We start from the raw sequence: 12,108 nt of genomic DNA, 5'->3' as shown, positions 1-12,108 counted from the left end.
ATTGTTAATTTTTCATTTTTAAACGGCGATGTGCCTTTGGCTCTATCAAACGGTGTTTATATATCCCACCTCGTTTGGTATATGCTAGTGTGTGTTCTGACGTCATAGATTTTAACGAACGTAATCAATGCATCACTGGGAAATTACTTTTACTAAATTCTTTCATAGATACAAAGATTTGATTAGTAAATTTGGCTCTCCCTGTAGAAATATTATTAAAAATGGTATTTCACATCCTAAATTTTACGGTAATAAAGCGGGTTAATCACTATGTGATCCGTGTAAACTCATCGAACCTTTAAACAAACTTATAAGTAAGGGTTATCGTACCAATATTGTAATTAGATCTCTGAATATAGTTTACATTGGCACTAATAAAATTAAAACATAACTAAATTAAATATTTTTATTAACTATGTTTTAACATTCAGGTATCGCAGATCAAATTTATTCGTTCTTAGTGTGTTAATTTACGTGTTTTGATTGAGTTAAGCCTTCCAATTGATATTTATCGTGTGTTTTTATATGTTGTTATGTTATGCTATTGTTTCAGAAATAGGGAGAAGGTTTGATACCATTCCTAAGTCAGGAATCTGATGTACAGTAGTTGTCGTTTGTTTATGTAATTTATACGTGTTTCTCGTTTCTCCTTTTTTATATAGATTAGACCGTTGGTTTTTCCGTTTGACCGGTTTTACACTAATAATTTTGGGGCCCTTTATAGCTTGTTGTTCGGTGTGAGCCAAGGCTCCGCGTTGAAGGCCATACATTAACCTATAATGATTTACTTTTATAAATTGTTATTTGGCACTCACACCACATCTTCCTATATCTAATTATGGATATATGTTCAACAAAATGGCATGCAAACTTATCTCACTTACCGAAGCGATGTACATTTAGAACCTTTTAATCTACATATTCAACAAAACATATATTAAACAAAATTTAAAACGTAGAGAAAGATCAGTACTGGCCCAATTTAGATGTGACATTCTTCCGCTGAGATTAGAAACAGGACGTTTTGTTGGTGAGCCAAAATACCAACGGAAATATAGAATGTGCGACTCCGGACTTGTTGAAAATGAACTACACTTTGACTCTGATTGAATGCCAATTTTACAATGGACTACGTAATCACTTTTTCTCTGCACTTAGCGATACCGGATTGTGAAAAGTTAAATTTATTATTGTCAGAATATCCTCGAAAAACAGCTCGAACAGTCATTACTTATATTTAACACTTATATTTAGATAATTAACATGTATATATAAAATTCCTGATGACAATCCTTTACTATAGTACCTTTATGAAGTGACTTACAGTTCCATTGGGCCGGGTGTAATTTAATTGAAATATTTCAATATTGTACATATTTTGTTATACACAATGTCACTATAATACATATATTTGTATTGCATTGTATATATAAAATTGTTCATTGTTCATACAAATGAAGCTGCGACAACATACATTGTATGCAGACATAGAAAAGAAAGTTACATTTTGATAAATGTATAGCAACACATATTTGCATCGAGGACCATGCATTGGCACAATTTATTGACTTTCAGACATTTATATGCAAAACTTTATTTAAGTAACCATTTCAAATCTTTTAGATTTAATTTAAAACGCAAATAAACCTTGATATATTTAGAAGAAATCGTTAAAAAAATATAGCTGTGGTTAAATTAATATTCATTACATGAATCTGTCATTTTCTTATAAATTACCAGCCACAAAGAAAAAAGTGAAGAAAAACGTGTGGTTTTAAATGATCATATTATACAAACAAAAATGTATGAAAAAGACAATTGATCAGAAAAACTTGATAAAACATACCTGCACTATAAGAGTTTGATTATATCACATTAGTCATGTTAAGACCACATGTTTGATACCATTGTTTATACTAATGTCACTTCAAATTGATGACGAATAATGATGAGAGGCTGTAACCTAATCTTCTTGACTACTTCCGGTATATTCTGATCTGAAAAAAAAAATTAAAGACAGTTAACTTTTGTAAAATATAAAGACCCCAATCATATTTCGATAAACTTATATTTGAAAATTGAAATTTGACAAAATTTACAAGGGACACTCTAAACCAAGTCATATTTCCGGATCAAACATACATCAAGACGGACATATTCTGAAGATGTTTCACCTGGTTTCTTCATATCGGCAATGTATCAGAAACAGAATCGTTCTTGTTAGTATCTAAGTAATCCGTTTTAAACATGTTCAAAGTTGGCCACGCTCATCAAGATCATGACGACCTCAAAAGGACCATGCATACTACGACCTTACCTCGAAATCCACGACCGCAATCCGACCGTCACATTTCACAGATCTTAGTGTGTAGTGGCCTAGTATGACTGCGATATACAATGTAGGGACAGACTTACGATAACAAATAATATGGTACTGCTGAAATAAAATAACATTTATATTCAAGTATAAGGAAATCGATTGGGGAAGTATGCTGGATCCAAAAACTAAATAGACAAAACGACCACCAGAATAGAAAAAAATAATACACGGGACACATTCGGACTAAATTTGTATTTGAAATATTAGATATATGTGTCTTTACTTTAACATATACACTGGAAAAATACTGTTGTAAATACTTAGTTCATATCTTTTTAGGTCTTTCCACTTTTCTGTGGATAGACATATTGGTTTTTTTCTGATCATTATTTTTTTTTTATCCGACCTTTTTTTCTGACGGTGCTTTCCGTTTCGCAAGATGTCGCTTAGGTTTTTTGCTTATGATATCGAACAGTTATTGCGACTTTGAAACTGACACTAATCAACCAAACACTTTTTATTGTAATAGTTATTTCCCTAAACACCATTTTTCTTGTGTACGCATCTCCTTTGCAACTGTTAAATATTATGACAAATTATATATGTTACCAATATGCTCGTTATATCTCAGAATCTTAAGAATAATTTTTACCGAAGCGGTCCGGAAACTCCATATAAGAGTTATTTCCCCTTCTATATTTAGAATAAGTAAAATGTAATGTAATTGGTAAACAATAAGTGATGGAGACCTAGGTTTCTGATGCAGTCCGGAAACTCCATATAAGAGGTATTTCCCCTTCTATATTTAGAATAAGTAAAATGTAATGTAATTGGTAAACAATAAGTGATGGAGACCTAGGTTTCTAATGCAGTCCGGAAACTCCATATAAGAGGTATTTCCCCTTCTATATTTAGAATAAGTAAAATGTAATGTAATTGGTAAACAATAAGTGATAGAGACCTAGGTTTCTAATTTTCCAATACTTAAATTTTGCTTAGCGTTCTATTTCTTAGTTTTTATAACTAGTTGGCATTGAGCAACCCTCAAAATGCCGCTTAAAAAGTGAAAATAATAACACTTAACAATTGAATAACTAGTTTTATTCTAAAGATAATTTAAATTATATTTGATCCTTTAAAAAGTGTTCTAACAAATAGAATATCATTTGGCTGTGTTTAGTAATTAGTATCCATACTGTTGATTTATTATTATTCGTTGGATACTAATGTTCGGAGTTTCGTGGCTACATTTGAACCTCGATATCAAATGTTCAACGAATAACATGTGTTCAATAGGCTTTGTACACAGAGATGTACAGAATCACGAACTCAAATATCGAGATGTACAGAATCACGAACTCAAATATCGAGATGTGCAGAATCACGAACTCAAATATCGAGATGTGCAGAATCACGAACTCAAATATAGAGATGTGCAGAATCACGAACTCAAATATCGAGATGTGCAGAATCACGAACTCAAATATCGAGATGTGCAGAATCACGAACTCAAATATTGAGATGTGCAGAATCACGAACTCAAATATCGAGATGTACAGAATCACGAACTCAAATATCGAGATGTGCAGAATCACGAACTCAAATATCGAGATGTACAGAATCACGAACTCAAATATCGAGATTCGCAGAATCACGAACTCAAATATCGAGATGTGCAGAATCACGAACTCAAATATCCATGACAATGCAAGTTTTCAGAAATCCATAAAAATTGATAACTACAAAGGTAAATAAATCCACAGTATATAAACGCCTGTATCTTTTTACAAAGTTTTCAACTGATAAACTGTTAATTGTAAGCTATTGGTATACACGCGAGACGCTAGCTAAATAACTGTGTTGTATCCTCATATTCTACATACAAAAAGGCCTTTACCAAGTTGAAATTATGACATATATTATCAATTCGTCTAATATCTTTGAGCTTTTAAGTTTGTCATTTGCTGAGGAACTTTCATTTTGGATGTTCTTTTCAGAGTTCGTTATTTTTATTATTTTACTTATTAGACAGTTAATTAGAATATGGTAATTTTCTAAAGCTACAACCGTTTCATATGAATACATCAACAGTATACGAAAACATTGTGTGACTCAACCGTGTACTCTCAGCAATAAGTGTTTTTCTCTTCTGTATCCATATTATACAATCGTTTGGCCCTGCAAGAGTAAATTAGAAAATAAAATCGTATAATATAATCAAAATGAGGATGTTAATTTGATGTATGCCTTTTTGTGCTTCTTCGTTACATTTGTTGTTTTTATAGTGATTAGGATGATAACACAATGTTGACTGCTGTACCCCTATTTTTGACATTTTTAACTATTGTGTCTGTTTGTTTTGTTCACTCATAGGAGACAATATAATGGAATTTGATGCGACTGTCATACAAGTGAGAGGTTTAGCTAACTATAAAACCAGGTTCAATACACCATTTTCCACATTTGAAAATGCCTGTACCAAGTCAGGAATATGACAGTTCTTGTCCATTCGTTTTCGATGTGTTTTGTCTTTTATTTTGCCATGTGATTATGGACTTTCCGAATTGATTTTCCTCTGAGTTCAGTATTTTTGTGATTTTACTTTTTATATCAATATCTTTGTTTCCATGGTTATTGACTGATACAGAACAGTTGTCTAACACATGTAACTTACTGATACAGAACAGTTGTCTAACACATGTAACTTACTGATACAGAACAGTTGTCTTACACATGTAACTTACTGATGCAGAACAGTTGTCTAACACATGTAACTTACTGATACAGAACAGTTGTCTAACACATGTAACTTACTGATACAGAACAGTTGTCTTACACATGTAACTTACTGATACAGAACAGTTGTCTAACACATGTACCTTACTGATACAGAACAGTTGTCTAACACATGTAACTTACTGATACAGAACAGTTGTCTAACACATGTAACTTACTTATACAGAACAGTTGTCTTACACATGTAACTTACTGATACAGAACAGTTGTCTAACACATGTAACTTACTGATACAGAACAGTTGTCTAACACATGTAACTTACTGATAAGAACAGTTGTCTTACACATGTAACTTACTGATACAGAACAGTTGTCTAACACATGTAACTTACTGATACAGAACATTTGTCTTACACACGTAACTTACTGATACAGAACAGTTGTCTAACAAATGTAACTTACTGATACAGAACAGTTGTCTAACACATGTAACTTACTGATACAGAACAGTTGTCTAACACATGTAACTTACTTATACAGAACAGTTGTCTAACACATGTAGCTTACTGATACAGAACAGTTGTCTTACACATGTTATGTTCCTTACGTCGTAACTACAATCCCCTTCCCTTTCATGAATGTGACCTACCGAATTAGACTATTTACCGGATTTTTTATCACATAAGCAAGACGACGGGTGCCACATGTGGAGCAGGATCTGCTTACCCTTCCGGAGCACCTGAGATCACCCCTGGTTTTTTGGTGGGGTTCGTGTTGTTTATTCTTTAGTTTTCTATGTTGTGTCGTGTGTGCTGTTGTTTGTTTGTCTTTTTCATTTTTAGCCATGGCGTTGTCAGTTTGTTTTAGATTTATGAGTTTGACTGTCCCTTTAATATCTTTCGTCCCTCTTTTACAAAATGAACTTTTATTTATATCACCTCACATTACTTATAATAATGCGTCATCAAAAATATATTGTTGTTTCAGTATAAAATCTCCCATTGTCATATATTTGCTTATCATCACTTTTAAAACCACACAACAAAAATCATTTACAATTATTCATCATCTATCAATGCAGTATGTATGCATGTGGTCATTTTTTTGTATTTCTCGACAATATAAATAGAAGTGAACGTTGGTGTATAATCACTACTAGTCGGATCAATCTAAAGTAAGCAGCCATGAGAGTTTCTACTGTACTGTTGGTCGCCATTGTTGGAACTGTCTACGGATACGGCAAACTTGACGGAGGATATGGAGGAGGTTTAGGTTACGGCGTTGCTGTTGGATATGGTGGTGGTAGAGGTTACGATGGAGGTTTCTGGTATGGCGGAGCTGGAGGGATTGGCGGAGGTGCAGTTATTGGCGGAGGTGCAGGTATTGGCGGAGGTGCAGTTATTGGCAGAGGTGCAGGTATCGGTGGAGCAAGCTATAGTGATTTGCTAGGTGGAGGTATGTACATATACTAGCTTACTTTTCGAAGGAAGATTTTGATGGTTATCATAAAGATTCATCAACAAAAAGTAATATAGAAAGGAAAAAATAGTTTAGATTTCTATGAAACTTTCCCTTAACGATTTCAAACTAAAAAAAATCAGTACTTTAAGTTCATTCAATATAATAGTTGAGAAAGATCGGCCCATACTCCTTTGTTGTAGTAAGTTCTTTGTTCAGTTATAACAAAAAAGACATGAGCATGTATTATTTCAGTTGGTCATCAAATCGTGTATATACAGCCAATATGGCAATTTCGCGTAATCATTGAGATAAATCATGTTAACCGTATATATTTCGTTATTTCGAATCAGTTTTAAAGAAATAATTCATTATAAACTGACAATTGTACCATTTTTGTACGCAACAATTATACCTCAATGAATAGGTTTGCTTATTTACAGCTGGCAACTCTTGGTGTACCTGCCGTCCCGGCTTATGTCGTAAATGGGAGAAAACTTTGGACAAAACATGCAGACTTGCACCACTGTTCCCAGGACAATGGAACACATGTTGTCAGGGATTCCCTTGGTGGGTTACCAGCCGTAATTATGGAGGATACGGAGGTGGATTCGGAGGTGCATACGGCGGTGGATATGGTGCTGGAATAGTCGGTGGATTAGTTGGTGGATATGGATTAGGAGTCAGTGGTGGAATTAGCGGAGGATTAAGCGGTGGATATGGAGGTGGATATGGATTAGGAGTAAGTGGTGGAATTAGCGGAGGATTAAGCAGTGGATATGGAGGTGGATATGGAGGTGGACATGGAGGTGGATACGGAATTGGATACGGAGGAGGATACGGAAAAGGAAAGAAAGGTTATTAAAGTACGTATCTGTTTCTATACGTGATTTGATTGCTCTTAAATTAAATGACTAATTATCAACAGTTTTCATGTTTTCATGCTATATTTTTTTTTTTTATTTAAGAACCAACTTGAATGTTTTGTTTTGTTTGCGCAAAGAGATTCGTTTACCGAATTTATTATTTCAAATGAAAAATAAAAGTCCAAAAACGTATATGACTGCACACACATATATGTAGTTCGAAAGCTAAGAACAACTTACTAAATAGACGAGTCGGATTGTGTAATAGCATCAACAGCTGTAACGCATATCTGTTCTACAAACGGAAGAATCTGATTTCATTGAGTCCCATATCCATACAAAGTCTGATATATTTGTGATTTTACGAATACATTTAGTGTTTTGTACTTCCTGAATTTGTCTTTGAAATATTATGTTTTCTTCCGAAAACGCCGATTTTTTAAAAAGAGATCTATTGTGGATACCGTTATCGATTCCTGTCGTATGCGCATCAACGTACTACATGCAAAATTTGAAAAAAAACCTCGTTGTTTCAACACTTGCCCAATTGTACCGCGATTCTAGTACACTATGTATACAGGTGCAACAATTATTACCTTTCACAAATACTACCACTTCTTTGGTAGAAATAATTTTCTGAAATTTTATACTAGTATATTTACATTTTTTTGCTTTATTTTACTCTTCTTATAATTTGCCAATGATTGAGGGTGAATTTATTGTTAAAATCTCATATTTTAAAATTGCATATTTTACATTGCGGTCTATGGTCTATGGTATAGCCATTTGTTTAAAAGGGGAAGAGTATCAGTTTTAATTACACACTGATTTAACAATGAACAAGGACAGGAGTTTCAACAAATACTGTTTTGTAATTTCCAATCAAAGTGTTTTTTATCATACGTTAAACAAAACATTTGAGTTTATTTATAGCCCGCAGACTTACGGTCATATTGACGACGTCTTTCTTATTTAGAAATAATGGAATGGTTAACTTTCGTTTGTTATTAATAATATTATAATTGTACTTTGTAGGAGGACAGCATTTAACTGAAAAGAATGACAATGTCCATAGAATGACAAATTGTGATAATATTATTAATAAATTTGGTTGAACAAATCAGGACGTGTGTCTGCCTCATATATGCATTTGTTTAACATGAAATGAGATATGATTTTAAATGAAAGTAGTCCACCAGAGACCATATGCAGCTGATATTAACAACAAAAGGAAACTTAACGGCCTACAATATCGAGTTTAATATATTATATAACGTTAAGGCAAAAAAATATAAAACAATAATCCGCAAAAATCTGATGGTTTCATTTCTGTCACAACAGTTTGCGAGAAAATATAATTTAGAAGACACAAAATAACGACAGTCCCAGAAAACAAGTTTATGTAGTTTCAAAAAGTGTTGCCGGGTTAAACATGTTTGGCAGCGTTTGGTCCCATATTATCTGTTGAAAGTGTTCTAAATTATAACAGCATGACAACATATCATAACTTAGACAGCTTTGCCGATAAAAGTTATATATCCGGTACTTATTATTGCTGAACAATTGTGTACTGGTTGTAGTATTACCATACTAGTATAATTATTGTCATTATACCTTACATATATGAGGCCCCTCATGGGGGGTCCTAGTAATCACATAATCACCATATTTTTGCCAATATAATCACATAATCATTAAATATTTGCTTATCTTTAGTAATCAAATAATCATAAACTAAAATTACAGTCCTAGGTAATCAAATAATCATGAAATATTTGGCTTAATAATCAAATAATCATTAAAAAAACGGCCAAGTAATAACATAATCAAAAACCCCACGAGGGCCCTCATATATTTCAAACAATTGTATAGGGTAAAACGTTATCATGTGACATGCAATGATAGTTATAAGTTAAACACTAGTTTCATGCTGAATATTGCCGTGCATTTTCCTTACAAATAGTGAAGTTGAAATCAGCACTTGTAAAATTTACAGACGCCATCACCAGTTGGTTGACCGTTATGGAATAACCGTTTTACAAATGATATCGGATATGTTCCTTACGTCGTAACTACAATCCCCTTCCCTTTCATGAATGTGACCTACCGAATTAGACTATTTACCGGATTTGTTATCACATAAGCAACACAACGGGTGCCACATGTGGAGCAGGATCTGCTTACCCTACCGAATTAGACTATTTACCGGATTTGTGTGCTGTTTTTTGTTTATCTTTTTCTCTTTTAGCCATGTCGTTGTCAGTTTATTTTCGATTTATCAGTTTGATTGTCCCTCTTGAATCTTTCGTCCCTCTTTTACAAAAGAGAAAATTATTGACTGTCTTTAATAGTTTTTAAAATTGCAAAGAATAAACATATTATAAAACATACTAAAAATGATTAATGCACTCAGAGCTCAGAGAACAAACAAAATCAAAATTAAATAAAATTCTGCGAAAGTCTAATTATGCTTTGACGCATTTAATTTAAAAAAAAATGACGTCATACAATCGAAAACGCTATTGTTGAAGGTTTTTCGTTACATGAACCATCAAAATTCGTATACTATTGTATCAAAATGAATTTCTGAGGTAGTTCTGTTTTATTTTCTTTTGTACTGCATTATTCACATATTTACTGATTTCATGGCAGCTCCTTAATTAAGAAATGTCAAGTTTGGATTGGACGGTAGCTTACGAGAAAAAAAAAACATGTACATTTGGTTTGAGAATTTAAAGAATTAAACATATTTTTTTTCAGCGGTTATTCACGAAATAATCCATGCAAGCTGAATATTTATTAGAATGTTCGAGCTTTATCTAACAGGTAGTAAAAAGGAACAGCCGCACACACACAACATACCTATCCTCGCTTCAGTTTTTTTTATTACCGTATTTGTCCTATTAGATTCTAAATAATTCACGGAAGCCATATATTTGTTGTAAATTTACACATGGCCTGGGTCATGATATTCGTTAATTGTATCCCTCATTAGCGCTCAGGGTAAAACTCGAATATCACGGCCAAGACCATGTATAAATTTACAACCAATCTATGGCTTCAATGAATTCTTTCTTATTTTAACAACGGGACAGTTCACCTTAAGAAACAAGAATATGTGTTAGTTTAAAACAGAACTGTCGTGTGCATACAAACTAAATGATCAACTAGTATCTCAATTGTTTGTAAAACAATTAAAACGTCTTTCCTGTAAAAGTGATGTTTTCGTAATGTACTTGTTGCGACCTTTCATTTGATATACGACAAGCATACCTTCGAAGCCTTTTCGCTTTGTACACTTAACCCCTTGAGTGCCTGGAATATTTGTGATTACTCCCTTTGAGTGACAAGAATCGGCCAAACAAAAAGTTGTTTTTTCGTGAGAATGTCATAGACGTAATTATTATTCAACGTCATAAACGTCAATAGAATTAATTTTGTTCTGTGGCGGGCATTTTTCAGACGAAAAGACAGATAGAAAGAGGTCACTTGTTGACAGTTTAAACATGTAAACAGATATATGACAGTTCTAAAACTATGCATATGTTTGTTTTTATACTTTCTTCGTTTTACATTGTGTACTTCTTCATCTTTTTGAGTTTGTAAGGGACGAACCATTTAACTTATAAAATAAGTTTTTTTCCCCGTCTCTCAAAATTATTTATGTTTGAAAGACGAAGCAACAAATTATATTTTATCGCAAAAATTTCTCCCTCAAAATATTTTGTTCTTCCCTTGTTTTTCTACGAAAATTCCATGCAAATTACTTTTTTGCAAGTAAAATTGTCCTACCCAAAGGGATCGGCCTTTTAACTAAAACAAAATCTCTGATCAATTCATGTTTTGTTTTTTTACGTGGTGCAACATATCCTTCATTGTTTGGCAGTATAGTTTATGTTAAATATTCCCTTTCAGATTGTTTTCTTCCTTGAATGACAGATATATTTTTTTCAAGTGAAGAATCAAATAATTTATTTCCGAAAAAAAACCAACATGCACTCCTTCCTCCGAGTTTAAAATGTAAAGGAAAGACAAAACCTTGTCGTTTGAAACTTTTAATGCATTCTTATTTTTTACAAGAATAATTTTTATCATAATTCACAAAACAATTTTAAGAAAGTCATAATTCCATTATTTACATTCGTGTCTACGAACACACAACTTGTGCAGTCCCTTCGCGCAACGTGAACACTCGGTCCTTGCTCTTCTTCGTCTGCCGTTTTTCTGTCGGAACACACAGTACAGTCTTTTTCTTTCCTTTCCGTTACCTTTTGTATTTTTTGTCTTTGTCCAGGATTCTGCTGACTATTTGATATATGTTCATCAGTGAGCCCTTCGATGACTTGTTTCACGAATTCAAATCTTGGTTATATTGGGTTATGGGACGTGTGCTGATAATACAGTATGTAAGAGTTAAGCAGTATTCTGTGAAACATGTGTAATATAATTTTTTCCAGACTTTGGTTTGTTTTCTGTGATCGTTATAAAATGCCATCATTTGATCCGAAAGGTCTACACCGCCCATGAAGTTGTTATACACAATGTACGCGTTTACGATAAGTGGTTTTGTATTCATTGCCCGGGCAGCGCTATAATACGTAGACACTAGTTTTACCTGCTTACGTCGATTCTGGTCTCGGAAAGAGCACAATAGTATGTTTCCCTGTCTAGTATAAGTTGTCTGTTCGGGATCGGGATTAGCGTTCTTAATCATGTTAGGCATAGGTT

General features: G+C 33.3%; 1 protein-coding gene and 1 long non-coding RNA gene across 2 annotated transcripts; one reads left to right on the top strand and one right to left on the bottom strand.

Annotated features, from left to right (window-relative positions):
- Positions 1-1,693: 1,693 nt before the first annotated feature.
- LOC143052884 (uncharacterized) lies at positions 1,694-10,833 on the bottom strand. The gene is made up of 3 exons (XR_012971279.1): positions 10,654-10,833; positions 4,388-4,498; positions 1,694-1,997 (listed from the first exon to the last, which is right to left on the bottom strand). It is a non-coding gene; the product is annotated as an uncharacterized LOC143052884 (long non-coding RNA).
- On the top strand, positions 6,201-8,504 carry LOC143052883 (uncharacterized). The gene is made up of 3 exons (XM_076226030.1): positions 6,201-6,511; positions 6,958-7,380; positions 8,416-8,504. Exons 1-2 carry the CDS (start codon positions 6,241-6,243, stop codon positions 7,377-7,379), a joined length of 693 nt encoding a protein of 230 aa, XP_076082145.1. The 5' UTR covers positions 6,201-6,240; the 3' UTR covers position 7,380; positions 8,416-8,504.
- Positions 10,834-12,108: the final 1,275 nt, after the last annotated feature.

Source organism: Mytilus galloprovincialis, chromosome 11, assembly GCF_965363235.1.
Source record: "Mytilus galloprovincialis chromosome 11, xbMytGall1.hap1.1, whole genome shotgun sequence".
NCBI classification, from domain to species: domain Eukaryota; kingdom Metazoa; phylum Mollusca; class Bivalvia; order Mytilida; family Mytilidae; genus Mytilus; species Mytilus galloprovincialis.
This window is presented reverse-complemented; position numbering and strand designations above follow the sequence as displayed.

Coding starts and splice junctions, on each gene's coding strand:
- LOC143052883 (XM_076226030.1), top strand. CDS start 6,241: ATGAGAGTTTCTACTGTACTGTTGGTCGCCATTGTTGGAACTGTCTAC. Junction 6,512..6,957: donor TAGTGATTTGCTAGGTGGAG/GTATGTACATAT, acceptor GCTTATTTACAG/CTGGCAACTCTTGGTGTACC.